This window comes from Protopterus annectens, chromosome 8.part0 (assembly GCF_019279795.1).
Source record: "Protopterus annectens isolate FY-2018-M chromosome 8.part0, PAN1.0, whole genome shotgun sequence".
NCBI lineage: Eukaryota > Metazoa > Chordata > Ceratodontiformes > Protopteridae > Protopterus > Protopterus annectens.
The window spans coordinates 585,764,539-585,784,375 of NC_056741.1; the positions used below are offsets into that span (position 1 = coordinate 585,764,539).

At 40.6% G+C, this 19,837-nt stretch overlaps 1 protein-coding gene across 1 annotated transcript in view; it reads left to right on the forward strand.

Annotated features, from left to right (window-relative positions):
• Positions 1–19,837, forward strand: part of SHC1 (SHC adaptor protein 1) — a 974,352-nt gene that overhangs the window by 245,058 nt on the left and 709,457 nt on the right. The window contains exon 3 of the mRNA XM_044079286.1: positions 16,438–16,557. Coding sequence (XP_043935221.1) covers positions 16,438–16,557 — 120 coding nt within the window. The remainder of the gene's footprint in view (positions 1–16,437; positions 16,558–19,837) is intronic.

The window sequence follows — 19,837 nt, forward strand, 5'->3', positions numbered from 1 at the left end:
CAAGAATAACTGTGGTACTAGCTGGTAAAAACAAGTAATCAAACTATCACTCTCTGATGAATGTTCTGTGTGCTACGTGTGTAATGCAGAAGGGTCTATAAAAGCAGAACTCAAAGTACAAGTAGCCAGACTGCTGGCATACTACTATCATGTAGCAGGTCTCCATGCATGTAAAATAAAGCTGTTTTACTTGCTTACAAGAACTTGGTGTGATTCTTCCAGAATATGTTAGAAGAGTAAAATCTTTCGACATAACTGGCGTAACGTGGCGGCCTGCAGCGTGAATCGAACAAAGAGAGGCTGAAAACCTGCGCAGGTGGAGAGAGATCAGGCTCTCCTCGAACGAAAGACCTCCGACTGAAACAGGTCGAAATTAGAGGCCAGTCACTCTTTCCAGATTCAATCCGTGAGGTGGCAGCAAAACAGGGCGGAGGAATCACAAAGGTAAGCAAAACGCTATTTTTTGTTGTTGTTTCTGATTGGAATTTTTGTCTAAATTTTAAGGGACTAGTCAAGGGAGAAATTTAATTTTCTCAAAGTATAAGGAGTATATGTGAATAGATTCCAAAACTGAAGATGAAAAGTTTGTTTGATTTACACCCAAAGAACGTAAAATATTTAGATAAATGGAAAAAAGATCATGGGTTTAGTGGATGTTTAAATAAGTCAGAATGTCAAAATTTAGTAAGATTACTGCGCAAACAGAGAGGAAATAAGACAAGGAATCAAAAGAAGGTGGGGTTTCCTCAGGCACAGAAATGGCTGGAGGAAGCAAATAAGAGACATAGGAAACAAAATTTGAAAAAAGGGTGTAGTAATTCAAGTGAAAGAGATGTGTACTTTGTTCAAAAGGAAGATAATGAAACTTCCACAGTCAGTCGTAGTCACCAGAATCCCTCGACCCCTCCCATCCAGTATCCAGACCCTGCACAGGTTATTGAGGTGCCCCCCGACCAGGACCCACCACAATACCAGGCTTCAGTGGGTGGCCCCCCTCACGCCAAGTATTATATTACAGAGAGAGCCCGACAACACTCTTGACTTGCGCAACGGAAGTATTAGGAGGGAAGGGCACTGGAAAATTAAGGAAAAGGTAGATCAGGAAGGAGAGAAATACCCGCTGATAGAAGTGGCAAATCCTCAAGCAGGCGCAGAAGGCGAGGGTCCTACAATATTGGTCTACCGACCGTGGACCCGTGATGACATCCGAAAAGCGGTAGAGGGGATTCCCCATCCGAAAGTAGATATGCGTAAATTCCGTACAGACGTAGGGGGCATGAGAATGAGTTATAGATTAAACGCTGTAGAATTTAAACAAGTAATAAGGCAAATCCTAGGACCAAATTGGCACCTTATTTGCAGAAGTTGGGACCCCCTGCTACCAGGGGAAGGAGGAGCCTTGCCGTTTAACTCCAAAGTGTGTAGAACCAGAATAAAGACTCTCTTAAATAAAATAGAAAAACATTGAAAGCCCAAGGCAGATTGGACTTGCATTAATAAATGCATTCAATCAGATGACAAAACCGTAGACAGTTATCTACATCGTCTCACACAATGTTTTGATGCTCATCGTGGGTTGATTAAGGTAGAAAATCAGGAAAATGACTCGCCCTATAAACAGCAATTAAAAAATGTATTCCTAAAGGGCTGCAAGACAGCCATTGGTAACTTTATACAAAAGCATATGATCACACACAGGACAGCGTGTCTACAGCCCCTTATGGAGTATGCTAGACATGCTGAGAAATACCTGAAGGAAAAAAAAGATAAACAAGCCCAGACTTTTACAGTTAGTGAAGATGGAACTTTAATGTTAGTTCAAGGTTCCGCGAACCGCGGAAGAGGGCGTGGCAGGGGAAGAGGACGAGGACGGGGAGGCGTAAGTCATTCTGAGGATTTTGAAGGTAGGCAAAAGAGGGGGGAATGTTTTAAGTGCGGTAAGAAGGGACATTTCGCCAGAGATTGCAGAGGACCGGAAAAACCGATGGCTGCTTCCGGTGGTACCGCATGACTATATGACGGTCAGAAAAACGTAAATGGAGGGTATGAGAAAGAAGAAGAAAGTGAGAATGGGGAAGTAGGTACAAGTAAAAACGATGGGTGGGGACAGGAAATGGCAGAAAATGAGGAATATCAAATGGTAAATCTAACAGCACTAGCATCAACTATGCAAGTGGAATCCCAACCAGTGATCACATTGCAAGTTGAGGGCCGAGACATAGAATTCCTTTGTGACTCAGGGGCTTCACGAACATTAGTCAAAAGTACTGCCATATCATCCGATGTTACTTCGGATGAATATGTGCTTGCAAAAGCAGCAAATGGTCGTATTTACAAAGAGCCATTGTCCAAACCTCTGTGGTTTACCGACCCAGAGACGAACCAAACCATACGGTTCTGAGTAATAATTTCAAAAATCTGCCCAGTAAATTTACTAGGAAGAGATTTAATGCAAGTGTTCAGCATAGCAGCCGTCCCAACCTCCACTGGGATGGTGGCAAGGAGAATTGAACCAAATAGTGCAATGCTATTAGAGGGACAGGGAGATCTACATTACTGGTATAGTAATGATTTGATAGAGACAGGCCCCCAGAGTGTAGTGACGGATCTTACAAATTTGGCATTAAGCAAATACGAAATAAAAAATCCGAAGGTGTCAGATCCATTACATTGCACAATGTATTACAGAAGATGTGCTGGACCTGATTTAGAATACGAAAAGAAATTTCTTAGTTTTAAAGTCACCAAACGAGTATTGCATAGCCTTTTTTGGAACACACTAGGTAATTCTGCAGTCACATGTAGCCTTACAAGGGATATGCAGCTGCTGTATAAGAATAAATTAACCACACATATGGGTAAAGAAATGTCATGGTACCTCGTGGGTAAGAAAATAACTGAATGGGTAGGATGGACACCAGAACAGTTGGCAGGTAAAGGCGTTCAGGTTCAAAAACGTAACTGGGTTACACAAGCCAGACCGACCGTGCACCTCTGGGAAGACAAACCGATACAATCCCCTGGGACATTATGACTATGTCTCCTTACCCCCATGGAGAAATCTGAATTGCAGACGATTCCAAACTCATTATGGTCGCAGGGTCAGCACAATATCGGACTGATTAGAATGGCAGGACAGGTAAAGATTACACGCAAGTCAGAATTTAGACCTCATAAACAGCAGTATCCCTTGAGCAGAAAGGCAGAGGAGGGCATTTTACCGGTAATCACAGCACTTTTGAAAGCTGGAGTATTAATTCCGTGCACAGACTCACCATGTAATACGCCCTTATTTCCAGTAAAAAAACCGGATGGGACATGGAGGATGGTACAAGACTTGCAGGCAATAAATGCCGCAGTGGTACCTCGGGCCCCCATGGTCCCGGATCCGTCTATTCTGCTGAACGATATCCTTCCAATGGATAACTACTTTTCTGTAATTGATATCAGTAATGCCTTTTTCTCTATTCCCTTGCAGGAAGATAGTAGATTTTGGTTTGCATTTACGTTTATGGGCAAGCGTTATACCTATACCAGGTTACCGCAGGGATACTGCGAAAGTCCGACCATCTTCTCACAAGAGATGTCCACCAATTTGGCTCAGTTCCAACCTGCCCAAGGGCGCCACTTACTGCTGTATGTGGATGATATCCTCCTGGCCGCGACTACGGAAGAACTCTGTAAGTCCAAGACTATTCGACTACTACACTTTCTGGCACACGAAGGACATAAGGTAAATAAGTCTAAGTTACAATTTTGTAAATTAGAAGTATGTTACCTGGGATATACTATCTCTGGGAAGGGCAGGCGATTAGATGACAGTAGAAAAAATGCTATTTTACAAGCCCCCATGCCAACTACAAACAAGGAAATGATGTCCTTTTTAGGCATTACGAACTTCTGTCGTAGTTGGATTCCCAACTATGCCGAAGAAGTGCACCCGCTATCAGACTTAATTTTTGCAATACCGATGGCGGCAAAAGATTTGCTGCACTGGACAGACAAGGCAGTACAGGCATTCACTAGAATCAAGCAACTGATAGCTGGGTCAGCGACATTGGGGTTTCCAGATTACAGTAAGACCTTTATACAGACTGTAGATTGCAAGCAGGGATTTATGACATCTGTTTTAATGCAAATGTATGGAGATAAGTTAAGACCATTGGCATTTTACTCTAGCAAATTAGACTCAGTAGCACGAGCATTACCACACTGTGTGCAAGCAGTAATTGCAGCTGCCCTGGCGGTACAAGCGTCTGCCACGTTGGTATTGTTCCATGATCTTACGTTAAAGTCCCACACCGTAGCAGTCATCCTTCTGCAGGACAAGTTAACATTTCTGTCACCTAGCAGACATTTATCTTGTATGACTACGCTGTTATCACAGCCACACATGACAATTGAGAGATGCACTACCTTAAATCCAGCGACATTGCTACCCGTTGCTGAAGACGGTATCCCGCATGTATGTTTAGATCTCATACATTCTAAAGTTCTACCAAGACCGGATCTTAAAGATCAACCCTTACTACATGCGGACTGGACACTGTTTGTAGATGGGTCAGCACGCAAAACAAAAGCAGGCACCACGCAGGTAGGGTATGCAGTTACTACTACAACTCAGATAATAGAGGCAAGACCACTCCTCGGCAACTTATCCGCTCAAGCAGCGGAACTGATTGCTGCGACAAGGGCATGTCTCCTTTTGGAGGACAGGAATGTCACTATCTATACGGATAGTCAATATGCTTTCTCTACGGTACATGTGTTTGCTCAGCAATGAAAAAATAGGGGGATGGTTACAACCTCGGGAAAAGATATCATGCACAAAGAACTAATCCTTGAATTACTACAGGCCGTCCAACGGCCACAGGGTTTGGCTATCTGTAAATGCGCTGCTCATACCCTTGCTAAGGACCCGGTATCACTTGGTAATGCCCTAGCAGACAAAGCAGCCAAAGAGGAAGCTATGTCCAGTACCTTTTCACTTGAAACCACACCTACAGAATTACAACCAACAGATAAGTTTGATTTACAAACCTTACAAGTCATGCAGGAACTTAGCACAGTACAGGAAAAACAACGCTGGACTAGGTATGGTGTTAGACAGAACAAAGGAATCTATGTGGGACCAGATAATAAATATGTTTTGCCTCCTAATCTTTTTAGGTATGCAGCACTAGTCGTGCATGGCCCTTCCCATCTGGGCCCTGCAGCTATGGTTAAAATTATCCACCTTACCTTTTGGACCAAGGGTTTCATTGCATATGCAAAACGTTTTTGTCTATCCTGCATAGTATGTGCTAAATACCACGGGAGGGGTCAGAGTTGCCCCGGTATCATTTCCAACACCCCCCTATCCATTTCATACAATATGTATGGACTTCATCGAATTGACCCCGGCACAACTAAAGAAGTTTGTTTTAGTAATAGTAGATGCATTTACTAAGTGGGTTGAGGCTTTTCCGGTGACACATCCGGATGCTCAAACAGTGGCTAAAATTTTGGTCAATCACATCGTCCCGCACTTTGGACTTCCTACACGCATCTACTCTGACAACAGCACGCATTTTGTCAATCACATCATTCAAAAACTGTCTACAGTTTTCCAAATTGAATTAAAACACCATTGTGCCTACCACCCACAGTCAGCAGGGTTGGTGGAATGCCACAACGGCATTCTAAAAGGCAAGTTGAAAAAACTCATGGCCGAGACACATCAGTCTTGGATTACCTGTCTGCCTCTAGCCCTCCTTTCCATGCGGACAACTCCCACCTCAAAAGGAGTCACCCCATTTGAGTTATTGTACGGGAGACCTTATTACGTCCCGCAGTGGAAAAACTTGTTGCCTGCGGAACGTGAGGGGGGTGAGGAGATAGCAGATTACATGAGGAAAATAAATGCTGACCAATACTAACAGCTGTTTAACGAATGATTATTTTTCAGGTTCAAGAGACGACAAAATCACAGAAATCAGACCCGGCGACTGGGTCTGGGTCAAAATCATAAAGCGCAAGAACTGGGCATCCCCCAAATGGGAGGGCCCCTACCAGGTGTTGATCGCAACTCCAATGGCAGTTCGGATTAAAGAAAGGTCCTCATGGATCCACATAACACATTGTAAAATTGTAAAACATTTTAAGTTAGATAAAAACTTGAATTCCCCTGAGGAACAAACAGACAGCAGTAACCATGAAGGACAATAATGAGAATAAGAGAAAATGGTTCTATTGCAATATTTTATTGTTTATAACTATTGTGATTGTAATATTTCTGTTTTGGCCATTTCTGTTTTTTAATAAAGCTAGCCATTCAAAAAGAGACAAACACACCAGCTGGCATCCAAACTTTAATACATATCAAGTGATTAAATATGCATATGCATCCTCAATGAATGTCTCAAATTGTTGGGTATGTACTGCAATACCTACTGTACATAGTGGCTTAATGTTAGGGACAGCCCCTCTGGGAACAAATGATACTTGGAATAATTTGTTGTTTGAAACCACAAAAGTACCACTGAGAGACAAGGTGGCGCTGCCTCTTTTGGGGCGCCAAAACGGAACAGTGTGTTTTCAAAAGATTGGAAAAGTTAAGGTGGGGCTGAGCCAATGTAATTTGACAATAGTTCATAATTGTACCCTAGAAGGGCAGTGTGAGACCAAGTTTGGAGCTATAAAAAAAGACATCAATGTAAATGATACTAGTTTTGTTGAAAAAATGCTGTATGTATATGGCCTGTTATTTAAGGGGCTAAAGCCAAATGGGAGTTATGAATTTCCAACCAATATAACCCTCAAAACGAATGATTGTTATTTTATTTGTGGTAGGAAAGCATATAAATGGTTACCATATGGCTTGTCAGGAAGTTGTTTTTTGGGATATCTGATACCAGCTATCAGACATGTGAATGCATTACCTCAAGGTAAAATACGAAATGCACGTTCTCTTAATAAACCTATTAATCCCGTAGGTAACATTGATGCGTCATGGATTTATCACCATGACTTGGCGCACGTCAGCAGCAAAGGACTCTCACATATGGACCTAGGTGATGATGTAATTGCTTGGGCTGGTATTTTGCCAGTGTATGGGACAGTAAAATCCATCTGGGAACTGAGAAAACTGTCAAAACTGTTAGAGACTCTGAGTAATGCGACATTTTCAGCGCTAGAATTGGTGACGGACAAATTAATGGCGATGAGAACAGTAGTGTTGCAAAACCGTATGGCGCTCGATTTCACCCTAGCGGCGAAAGGAGGTACTTGCGCTCTCATACACGAGGGGTGCTGCTCGTTTATTCCTGATAACGAGCATGATATCCAGAGCCATCTTGAAATAATTCAACAAGTTTCTGAACTGACTAAACCTGGTCCAAACCCCTTGACTGACTTTTTCCAAAACTTATTTGGAAACTGGGGTTCTGTGTTGATGAACATTTTAATTGCTGTATGTGTTGGTGCAGTCATATTTTTGCTGCTTGGCTGCTGTTGCATACCATGTATCAAAATGATAATATCGAAGGTTATCTCTGCCAATGCTACAAAAGCATATTTTTCTGATTATGAGAAGGTATAAAACGTATCTGGGATTGTGTAAAATAAACAGTATACAAAATGTTGTAAGGGGGGAAATGTGGAAAAATACTGAAGTTCAACATATTTTGTATTCTGTATATAAAGGGTTAAGCAGAAAAATGTTCACTGCGTGCAAACTGAAATGTTCTGGAAAATGTTGATCACTGAGGAATGCAGAAGTTAATCTTAAACTGCTGATAAGAAAGTTAATGTTGCAAGAATAACTGTGGTACTAGCTGGTAAAAACAAGTAATCAAACTGTCACGCTCTGATGAATGTTCTGTGTGCTACGTGTGTGTACGTGCAGAAGGGTCTATAAAAGCAGAACTCAAAGTACAAGTAGCCAGACTGCTGGCATACTACTATCATGTAGCAGGTCTCCATGCATGTAAAATAAAGCTGTTTTACTTGCTTACAAGAACTTGGTGTGATTCTTCCAGAATATGTTAGAAGAGTAAAATCTTTCGACAGGAATCTAAGAAAAGACTGAGGGATTTTCTTCTTCTTCCCCAACATAGACCCCTGGCTATTCCTCCTGTTTTGGATATTGTGGATGATGCCTTTTCAGAGGCTAACTTAACCCCTGACTCCTTTCCTCCTGCTCCTGTTAAGCCTGATAGATATTACAGGGTTCCTGATTCCCACCAGTTTTTATACAAGAACCCTTCTGCTGACCCTGAAACCATTTCTCAGGGTCCTAAGGGAGTTAAGGCCGCTTCTGCCAAAAATCCCATTCCTACTGAAAAGGATTCTCGATCCTTAGAAAGATGGGGCAAGAAGGTGTACACTTCTGCTACTTTGTCCATTAGGGCTTTAAACTGTCAGTTTCATTTTGTCTGTTTTAAAACAAAAGCTTACTTCCATTTCTGCCTGTGCAGATAAGGAATTACATGACTTATTGCATGCCACTGAACAAGTTGGGAAGCATGGTTTACACTGTGGATTTGATGCCTTGGAGGCTTCTTGTAGGGCTGCGGCCTCTGGCACAGTCATTAGAAGGCATGCATGGCTTAAGGAACAAAATTTGCCTGAACAAGTAAAGGCTAAATTATTGGATGCTCCTGTTCAGCATAATGTTTTGTTTGGATCAGAAGCTGAAGAGGTGATTAAAAAGATGGAGGATAAGGCAAAGTCCATGCAAACAGTTAAAGATTTCTTACAAGTACAGCCACCTAGATTTAGCAGGAATTGGCCTTCAAAAAATTGGTCCTTTCCCACTTCAGACAGGCCTCAGAGGGGTAGATATCGATGTTCCAGAGGAAGGCCTCAAACACAAGCTTCTTATAGACCAAGACAGTGGACTGCTTCCACCCCTAGGGTAGGAGAGGACAGGTCACAAACTCAAAGGAAACAAACTCAATGACTCCCTCTGTTGGGCTACAGGAACTTCTTGCCTGGAAGCCCCTCTCGGAGGAAAACTCTCTCTTTTTTTATCAAAATTGGACTCATATAACCCAAGACAAGTGGGTTTTGGATGTGGTTTTAAGAGGTTACAAATTCCATTTTCATACCTTGCCAAGGCCAAGCGGATGGCCAGACCTTCCAAAACATCAATGGACGGAGGCCTTAAACCAGGTGGAAGCTCTTTTGGCTATGAATGCCATAGAACTGGTTCCACTTTCAGAGATGGGAAAAGGTTTTTACTCAAGGCTCTTTCTAGTCCCAAGGAAGCAAAACTCATGGAGACCCATTCTGGATCTGTCGGTCTTGAACACCTTTCTAGAGATTCCAAAATTCAAGATGCTTACTCTACAGCAGCTACTTCCAATGCTGTCCAAAGATGCATGGATGGTAACTTTGGATTTAAAGGAGGCATATTTACACATTCCCATCAGGCAGGATCGCAGAAAATACCTCAGGTTCAAGGCCGGATCGAGGCACTTTCAATTCACTGCGCTGCCCTTTGGATTGTCTACTGCACCCAGGGTCTTCAACAAATGCCTGGCTCCAGTAGTAGCTTACTGCAGACTCAAGGGAATACAAATTTACCCTTATCTGGATGATTGTCTAATTCAGGCAGACAGCAAGGATGTCTTACTCCAGCATCTAGAATTTGTACAGAACCTCCTCAAGTTCCTGGGATTCTCTGTAAACATAAAAAAGTCAATTTTGACACCATCACAGCAGATAACTTTTCTGGGTGCTTTTCTAAACACCACAACCCAGATGGCATTTCTGACATCCGAAAAACAATTGCAGCTGGCTTCAACTTTCAAAACATTGGCAACTTTAACTCAACTATCTGCAAGGAAATTCCTGCAGGCTTTGGGTTACATGGCCTCCTGCATCCTTCTCGTACCATATGCAAGACTACACATGAGGAAAATACAGTGGTACCTAAAAAGTGTATGGTCTCAGCATTGCCACAGTTTAGACGTACTGATCTCCGTCCTTCCTTGCCTTCAAAAGGAATTTCTTTGGTGGTCCAGGGCATGTTCTCTAAACAAAGGGAAATCCTTCCGTCTGCCTCCTGACACTCAGATTTTAACCACGGACGCCTCGGATTATGCTTGGGGAGCCCATTTTCAGGGCAACTATCTGCAGGGCCTTTGGAAAAAGGGTCAGAACCACCTGCATATCAATTTAAAGGAAATGTTAGCCGTTCAGAAAGCTCTGTTGGCCTTCAGGAATCTTTTACAACCAGGACAACTTCTAATACGGACAGACAACACCACAGTTATGTGGTACATAAACAAGCAAGGGATCTCTTTCCTACCCCCTTTGCAGACTAGCCATGAATCTATGGAACACAGCTCTAGCTTGCAATCTGGATCTTCAGGCTCAGTTTCTACCAGGGAAACAAAACTTCCTGGCAGACAGTCTGAGCAGAAATCTTTCGGATCCACACGAATGGATGCTGGACACCAAAATATTCAGGATGATAACAGCAGTCTGGGGATGTCCTCACATAGACCTCTTTGCATCCCACCTCAATCATCAACTACAGAATTTTTGCACCATGACTTTCCACAGAGAAGCTTGGAAAGTGGATGCCCTGTCATTCAGTTGGAGGAACCTCTCAGGATATGCCTTTCCGCCTCTTCCTCCTCTTCCACGGGTCTTATTGAAGATAAAACATGATAAGCCCAAGATGATAATCTTGCTGGCTCCAAATTGGCCTCGGCAGTTTTGGTATCCAACTCTAAAAAAAACCTATGCCTGGAGCCCCCTTGGGTTTTACCTCCGTGTCCGAACCTTCTGTCCCAACATCAGGGTCAGGTTCTACACTCTCATGTCAGAACTCTGTGCCTGGCGGCCTGTTTAATCCAGGGCCTTTGATTTCTTCTTTCCTACCCAAGCAGGTTATGGATGTCATTTTAGAAGCTAGACGTCCTAGCACTAGAAAATCTTATGCAGGAAAATGGAAAAGATTTTGTTCCTGGATGCAGGCTCAGGATTCTGATCCTCTTCTTCCTAACATTACTTTAATTTTACTTTACTTGACAGATCTCTTACATAAGGGTCTATCTTTCTCTTCTATTAAGATACATGCCTCTGCTATTTTTGCTCATTATAATACAGACACTCCCATCTTTTCCCCCCAGCTCATGAGACAGTTTCTTAGAGGAGCTAAGAACTTAAGACCTAGATCTCCTCCCATTCCTGCTTGGGATCTCAACTATGTTTTGGAAAAACTAACCTTGCCTCCTTTTGAGCCTGCTGCCACTTCTGACATCAAGTTTTTATCTTGGAAGACAGCTATCTTGTTAGCCCTAACCTCTGCCAGGAGAGTTTCAGAGTTACAAGCTCTTATGGCTGTGGAACCTTATATTATTTTTCATCAAGACAGGGTATCTTTGAGGACTATTCCTACCTTCATGCCTGAGGTGGTTTCCAAAGTGGCTTTAAATCAAACTATCCACTTGCCAACTTTTTTCCCCACTCCTCAAAATAAAGGGAAACAGATCTTACATTCCTTGGATGTACACAGACAACTATGTTTTTACGTGGACAGAACCAAGGACATCAGAAAATCAGAACAATTGTTTGTTTCTTATGCTTCAAGTTCCCAAGGTAAAGCCATTTCAAAACAGACCATTTCTAAATGGATTGCTCATGGAATCAGATTTTGTTATTCACACCATGGAAAGCAAATCCCAGGGAGTATACGGACTCATTCCACCAGGGCTGCTGCCACTTCTGTGGCCTTCCTCAGGGGAGTTCCTACCAAAGACATTTTGGAAGCTGCAACTTTGAGTTCAGTGCATACTTTTTCTAAGCACTACAATCTACCTCTCTACTCTAAGTCTAGGGCAGGCTTTGCCTCTGCAGTCTTGCAGGGTCTTTTAGCCGCCCCTTCTTCTCTATGACCACCACCCTTTCTTTCAGCTTTGGGATTCTACCCTACAGTCATGACTGCAACAGTGAAACACGATGAACATAGTACAGTTGTGTACTCCTACCATAAATGTAGATGTTCGAGTGTCTTCACTGTTGCAGTCTGGGTATCCCTCCCTCCTGTCCCCTCTTGTTTTTGCTTTTGTGTAGTTCCTTTCTTCACCATTCTTCTGAGGTGTATTTGCATAGGTTATGGGACCGTTTTCATTTTGGGACTCCTGACATCTGTGGCAAGAAAAACTGGAGAAGATGGCGTCGGCTGTCAGCTTTGTACTCCTGGCGCTCTGACATAAGGGAGCATGGTTGAGCAGCCGACGTCGGACCCAGACTTTGGGATTCTGGCCGACCGAGGGCTGCCTGCCGGCAGGGGAGAACCCTACAATCATGACTGCAACAGTGAAGACACTCGAACATCTACATTTATGGTAGGTGTACACAACTATACTTTCTGCAGGGCCTCATAACCACTCCTAATGCTTTTTAACTGCTGCCTCCCATCCGTAGCTTTGGGACTCTACCCAAATGTAATGACTGCAACAGTGAAACATGAAGAATCTAGTACAGTTGTGTACACTTACCATAAATGTAGATGTTAGTGTATTCACTGTTGCAGTCCAGGTTACCCACCCACCATCCCCCTTTCTTCTGATGGAACCTATCTTTCCTTCTCTGATTTATACAACCTATGTGGTGTATTTGCTTGTAGATGAAGGTAAAGTTTATATTGGTGCATGTATTTATATATATATATATATATATATATATATATATATACATATATGTATATAAATTTTGGCTACCCTTTTAGGGGGCACCTGACATCTGGGGCAAGAAAAACTAAAGAAAATGGTGTCAGCCGCATCTTTTATACCCCTGACGACCTGACGTCAGGGAAGGGGCAACAGCAGCCGACGCAGGACCCAGGACTTTGGAATTCAGGCCGACTGAGGGCAACCTGCCAGCAGGATTACCCAAATGTAATGACTGCAGCAGTGAATGTACTCGAACATCTACATTTATGGTAAGTGTACACAACTGTACTGTATGTTGCATTTTATAAAGTTTGGATAATTATTTTTATGGTGAAGATAACTGTTGAAAAATGTACTTTTATGCTGGGTTTTACTTCTAAATTTATTGTTATTAGTGTCCCAGCTGAAATGTATATCTAGGAAACAGTGTGCATTCATCACCTCTTAATACTATAATAATGTAGACATGTTAAATAAAAATGCCCAGGAAATCATTTCCAAGAGATGTGAACAATTTGAAACCATTTTAGTAAAATTTACGGGTTTCAGCAAAAAGATGAAGAAAATTCTACAGAGGAAATAGCTAGGACTAGATATGCCATAGAATTGTCTGTAGATAGTACTGACGTCAGAAATATTTTATCTAATTGGAAGATTATAGAAGGGCATAGAGACCTAGTTGACATCCTAGGTAAACAGCCTTTCTTTACTTATAAAAAGAATAATAACATTAAACAAATGTTACAACATTACCACACTAAAGTTGGGGCTTCCCATGCCAACAAAAATAAAGGCACTTTTAAGTGCAATGGTTGTGCTGCTTGTAGGCTTATATATGAAGGGCCGTACGCAGGGTTGCCAGACGTCCCTATTTGGGCAGGACTGTCCCGAGATCAGCAGCCTGATCCCGAGTACCGCCCTGCCGGTTTAAATCCCAGCCAGCCTCCGCTTTGTTTGTTTTTTTTTTTTTTTTTTGATTGTCCCATATACCTGGCATACGGGCCAATCAAAAATTGCTAAACACGGAGCTTCTTGTGTTCCGCATTAAACACGAGAAACTCTGTGTTTAGCGATTTTTGATTGGCCCATATGCGGAACATTTACAGCACACTATAGAAATACCTGGAAGATACATTTTTCAAACTAAAGGGATAGTATACATAGCTTCGTGTTTAAGCTGTCCAAGTTATTATATAGGACTGTGCACTAGGAACTTGAGCACCAGGATAAATGAACTCCTTTATGATATTAAAACAAAAGAATGAAAATAATGTCCTATATAAACGTACTATTAGGTGCAGTATTTATAAGACGTTTCTCTTTGCAGTGGTAGAACACATACCTTATCATTTAAGGGAAGGAAATTATAAAAATCAGATGGAACAAAAAGAAACTGAATGGCAAGTAAGATTAGAAGCAGAAAGACTACCAGGTTTAAATGACACCATAAATATTACATTTATTTTAAAGTACCGTTGGTTGGCTAAAGGCATTCAGATGCTAAAGGGTTAAACAGAGCGAAAATTAACATTGGGCATGTTTTTTAATTGTATTTTTATTGTGATTGGTTAACCTGATTTAATCTCAAGTATTTAAGCTTGTATCTTTTGTGTAATTCATTTCTGAAGATGTGTATTGCTATTGACGAAAGCGTGAAATAAAGTTACATTAATGCTAAAAAGTTGTTTTAAGGCTTGTCTTCTGGCTTAACAGTAGTTTAAAGTATATTGTTGCTTTATACCATTGTTTGGAGACTGTTCCAGATGTCCATCGTGTTTCACTGTTGCAGTCATTACACTTGGGTTATCCTGCTGGTAGGCTACCCGCAGTCGGCCTGAATTCCAAAGTCCTGGTCTGGCGTCGGTTGCTGTCGCCTCTTCCCTGACGTCAGAGCGCCAGGGGTATAAAAGATGCAGCCGACGCCATTTTCTTCAGTTTTTCTTGCCCCTGATGTCAGGTGTCCCCAAAAGGGTAGGCTAAAAAACATTGCTTATAAAAGCATGCACTAACATATACACAATACCTTCATCTACAAGCAAATACACCACATAGGTTGTATAGGATAGAGAAGTACAGATAAGTCCCAGCAAAGAAGGGGGTATGGTGGGTGGGTAACCCGGACTGCAACAGTGAATACACTCGAACATCTACATTTATGGTAGGTACACAACTGTATTATGTTCATCGTGTTTCACTGTTGCATTCATTAGACTTGGGTTGAATCCCAAAGCTGAGGTAGGGCGGCTGGGTCTAAATAGACTTTGGATTTAGAGTAAAGAGGTAAGTGGTAGTGCTTAGTAAAAGTGTGCACTGAAGTCCAAGTTGCAGCCTCCAAAATATCCTTGGTTGGTACTCCTCTGAGGAAGGCTGCTGCCCTGGTAGAATGTGGTCTAATGCCCTTAGGCATTGATTTGCCATGTTGTGAATAGCAGAAACGAATGCAGTGTCCTATACATTTTGAAATAGTCTGCTTTGAGATAGCCTTTCCTTGTGATCCTGCAGCATATGCCACTAAAAGCTGCTCAGTCTTTCTGAAAGCTTTAGTTTTGTGCAAGTAGAAGCGTAGCTGTCTGTGTATGTCCAAACAAACATCTACATTTATGGTAGGTACACAACTGTACTTTTTTATTTTATGACAAAAAATGTATTGGAAGTAGTCTGTGATATGGGGGGAAGAGAAGAAAGTGATAAGGAGGCCAGAAAAAATACAACTAATATTATGTAGTAAGCTTAGGCCGCAATAGAGAGAGTATTAAAAACTTCAGGGGTGTGCGTTTTTTGTTTTCAGATAACTTGAATGCGGAAAAATCAGCAGGTGATTTACATTGCTGAATAGGGTTTATAGAAAGTTTAAGAATACCAGAGATCGGGTACAGATGCTAAATTAACTGTCCACCTTGCTGCTGACGAGAAGAATGGTGGAGGCAAGGTGCCAGCATGGTGATCTACAAATGTGACCCTAGTGGGAACATCTGCAATTGTACTTTGTGGCTAATTATTTTGTTTTCAGTAGTTTACATTTACATTTTGCTTGTTATATTAAAAAGTGTCCTTTCAGAGTTTGAGACAGGAGTCTTGTAATGAAGCATGACCATTACCCAGTAGTTCTTGCTTGTTTCATGGTATTTAGAAGTGTGCCATCTTCCTGGAAAAATCTATGATATTTTTGTGCAGGAATGTTTGCTACTTCCAATTAATAGCATGTTTTAGTGGAGTCACTGCAGTGTTCAGTATAAATTCTAGAAACAGAATGATTCATTTTAATGTGATTTATTTAGATATTTACCCATGTTCCGTATATGGGATTAGAGACTGGAGAGCATATGGGACTGTGATTGTTCACAGCATGATTCAGATATCTAGTGGCATGATGTAATTAGTGAGTTCATTTGGCCTGTGTAGGCAGAGTATGAATATTCCTGAGCTCATGCCATCTCATTAAATTTTGACATGTGAACACCAGGTTTGTTTGAGAACACCTTCAAACACAGTATTCCTACCTACTTAATACTGAGACTGCAGTTTTGTCTGTGCCTGCTGATTGAAGAGGAAGAAAAGGCTAAAACTGGATACAAAGTTTATTAATAATTCTTGTGAAACCAAAGCTCTCACTGCAGATAGTTTTGTTCCTTTTGCACTATCCTAAGTTTCAGACAAGATGAATCATTTCAGAAAGTTAGAGCCTTGAGTAAACTGCATCATGTTTAAGCTGTCTTTTCAAATTTTTTCTATTCATAATGGGGTTTTCTTTCTGTTTTATTTCCCTTAGCCATGTAGACGTCCCTTGACCTCCATCTTGGGGAAAAGTAACTTGCAGTTTGCCAGAATGGCCATCATTCTTACACTCTCCACCAGCAGCCTCAGCTTGTTAGCTACTGACTGTAACCAGGTAGGTGCTAGCAACTGTAGTATATTTTGGATCACCCATTTTGTGCCACTTTAATGTGTTCATTTGTAGGGGCCCACTGCGCTGTATCTACAGGGCCTTAGATCACATTGTTTAGTTGTTGCATTACATTGCCTTTGTGCTCTTTGTAACCTTCATGTGTCAGAGTGCCAGGTTTCAGTACAGTAGTACTCATCAGATGAAGCAAGTTTTACTTCAGTTTAAATGGAAATTGAGTTCAGCTCCCACCTGTTAGAGGTACTGCCATTGTTTATTTTACCATTCTTTGAAACTGGTACAGGATAAAAGGTGCTGTGATGCTCAGATTACATATAAAGTGAAAAAATAGGGGTACATCACTGCTTTAAATGACGTTTAATATGTCTCGTACATCTGTAATTCAAATTGCATTTAATCAGAGTCTAGCAAAAGCACAAGAAACAACCAGCCACCCCAGTCACATGTTCATAGGTCGGTACTAGGCTATTGGCCCTAGGGCCTATATAAGCCTAGCCAAAGAGGTACCCTGGCTTTCGCCACCCAAGAAAATTATTTTCCTGTGCCCTTGTCGAGCAGAGCCACAGAAGTGATCCCCGGGGTGAATTTCCTATTTCCCATGCATTCATCAAGATTTTTCTTGAAGAATGCTAATGAGGATCTCTGTATATGTTCATAGGTAGGTATGTGCATATACATTCTTAGGTCAACATATTTTGTATGTACTTGCATATTAGTAAACTGTGCAGCATGTTATTAGGTTCTTAACATTGTCAAAACAGATGTCTGTTTAATCTGAGAAATTAATAATTCATTGTTTTAAAATTTCATCTCTGCTTTCAGCTGTTGAAATCCTTCCTTTATGTTTCACTTAACAGCTGTTGTCTTCAGCTTGCATTCACAGTTGCCACTGATTGCTTCTGCTGTAAACATGTCTTTTTCTTTCCTGTACAACTTCTCTGACATGTTTTCCAACTTGGATTCCTGTACAGTGCCAAATATTTCAAAGAATTGTTGGTTTATACACATTTACTTTCATAATTACGGTTTATCAGTAAACAAGTTTTATTCAGTATATTTTGGTGTTCTTAGATTTCAGTGTGTGTGTGCGTTATTAAACTAGTTATCAGCATCAGCATCCTAAGTGTAAATTTTGCACTTTACAGTTATATCTTGACTCATACCTTTCAACCTGTTAGAGTAAGAAATCTGGACAAAGCCATATATAAAAGTGAGACAAAGGCTCAAAAATGGGGACAAGTTGTAAATATTGCTCTTACAAGCTTAGAAAGTTGATAGAATAAAAGGTTTTGCATTAGCATAATTTTTCTGAAGGATATGAAGTCTGAAATTGAAATATCTGTCATTATTTTCTAACTTCAATCTTTAATGATTTGCCACTAATTTGCCAGAAAAACACAATTTTATGAAAAATGGACCAAAAATATGAGGCAAAAATCTGAACTTTTCTGCGAAAATCTGTACAGGTGAGAGATACGCAGCTTGGCTTAACTATTTAAAATATTCCTTTGTAGTGTTAGTTGCTTGTGTTTCTGGACGAATACTTGCAAAAAAAAAAAAAAAAGTCCCTCTTTTTTTTTTTTTTTTTTTTTTTTTTTTTAAACATGGCTTTTATTTTAGTTTACTTGGACTGGAATTTGCTGAATGTTTTATAGCTTGAATGTGTTTGTCCTACTTGTTTCTTTAACAAGATTTTTTTCTTTTGTATTTAGTAGTCTTTATTCCCAAAATTACAGAGTTGAGTTTGAGTGACTATAATTTAAAGTGCTTAAGTATATTTCATTTTTGTAACTCAATTTTTGCAGCAGTCTACAAAATTTAAACAGAGTAGATGGTCTTTTCAAACAAAATCTCTCCTTCTGTTATTGCTTTTGCCATTGCTGCACTCAGTGAGTGTCTTTTAGGTACTTCTAAGTGTGGATGGAAGAAGCGTTTTTAAGAATGCTCCTCCCCTTCCTTAAGTTAATTTGTGAGAAAACAACTTGGGCATAAGTGTTGCATACAACAACTTGTAAGCAGAAAGGAAACTAATTCTAAAGAGAAGCAAGTTTCGTGAAGCCAAAAAAGACTTTATAAAGTAGATTTAAACTCTTTCATCCCCATACTTCCTCAGAATTTGAATGAAATTCAATAATTTTCTTGGGTGACGAATGCCAGCATACCTTTTTGGCTAGGCTTGTAAAGGCCCTATGGCCGATAGCCTAGTACCTACATATGAACCTATGAATACATGCATCACTTCTTTTATACAAAAATATTTGATCAACCCTATAAAAATTTTAGGGAGACAGTGCTCCTTTTTTCCTTACAACCTTGTTTAAATGCTCATTACCTACCAAAGCACCCCATTTTTCCACTTGAAAATGCAGATGAGCTTTGGAGATTGTGGGCTTTCTATAAATGCAAGATTTGAAGCCTTCCTTACCTTTATAAATAGAAGTGTCCAAATAACTCATAGTTTCAGAATTGAGTAGGTGAATTAAAAAAAAAAGCTGTGTTATTGATATAATCAATCAACTGATGTAATTGTTAAATAGAACCTTGCCAAATAAAAAGGTCATCCAGAAACCTTAAATAATTCTTAGTTTGAAAAGAAAGTTTGAGGGAAACATATTTCAGTTCTTATGTCCCCATAACTAAATTAGCATTTTGAGAGTTTTCATCCATTTCACTTTAAAAGCAATTTGGTTAAAGGTCAGTTAGAGTAGCAAGGATGACATCCAGTAAAGATAGACTTTTAATTGAAACAGAGAAGTTGGAGAATGTTTTTGATAGAGATTACCCACAACCTCAAGTGAAGACAATAAGCCTGGAAATATATGATGGATAGGGGGAGTTAAATATGTCCCTGCTGCTATGACAAGGTTTAACTGTTCTAGCTGTAGTACATGAGGGTAGGAAGGACATTGTACAGAGTATTTCAGATGTACCAGAAGGATGTACTAACTTTGAAAGAGCCTTCGTCATTCCTTACTGTTAAGAGAAAAAGTTTTAAAAAACATACTGTTTGTCTTTTTCCTGTTCTTACAAAGTGAACATGTTATTTGTTAGGATATGCCTATCAAAGATGAGCCTCATCTGTGAACAAAATGCAGCATTGCTTATGAACCTGAATAATATCTGTTTTCTGCATTTCAGAATAAAGAGATTTGGTTATAGCTCAGTGAAGCCTGGGATAAGGATGCACGGCCGAGTAAGAGTTAATTTACTGGGGCAGGCTGTGTGTCCTGGGAAATTTGAGCTACCGTTGTTGATTTGAATATTC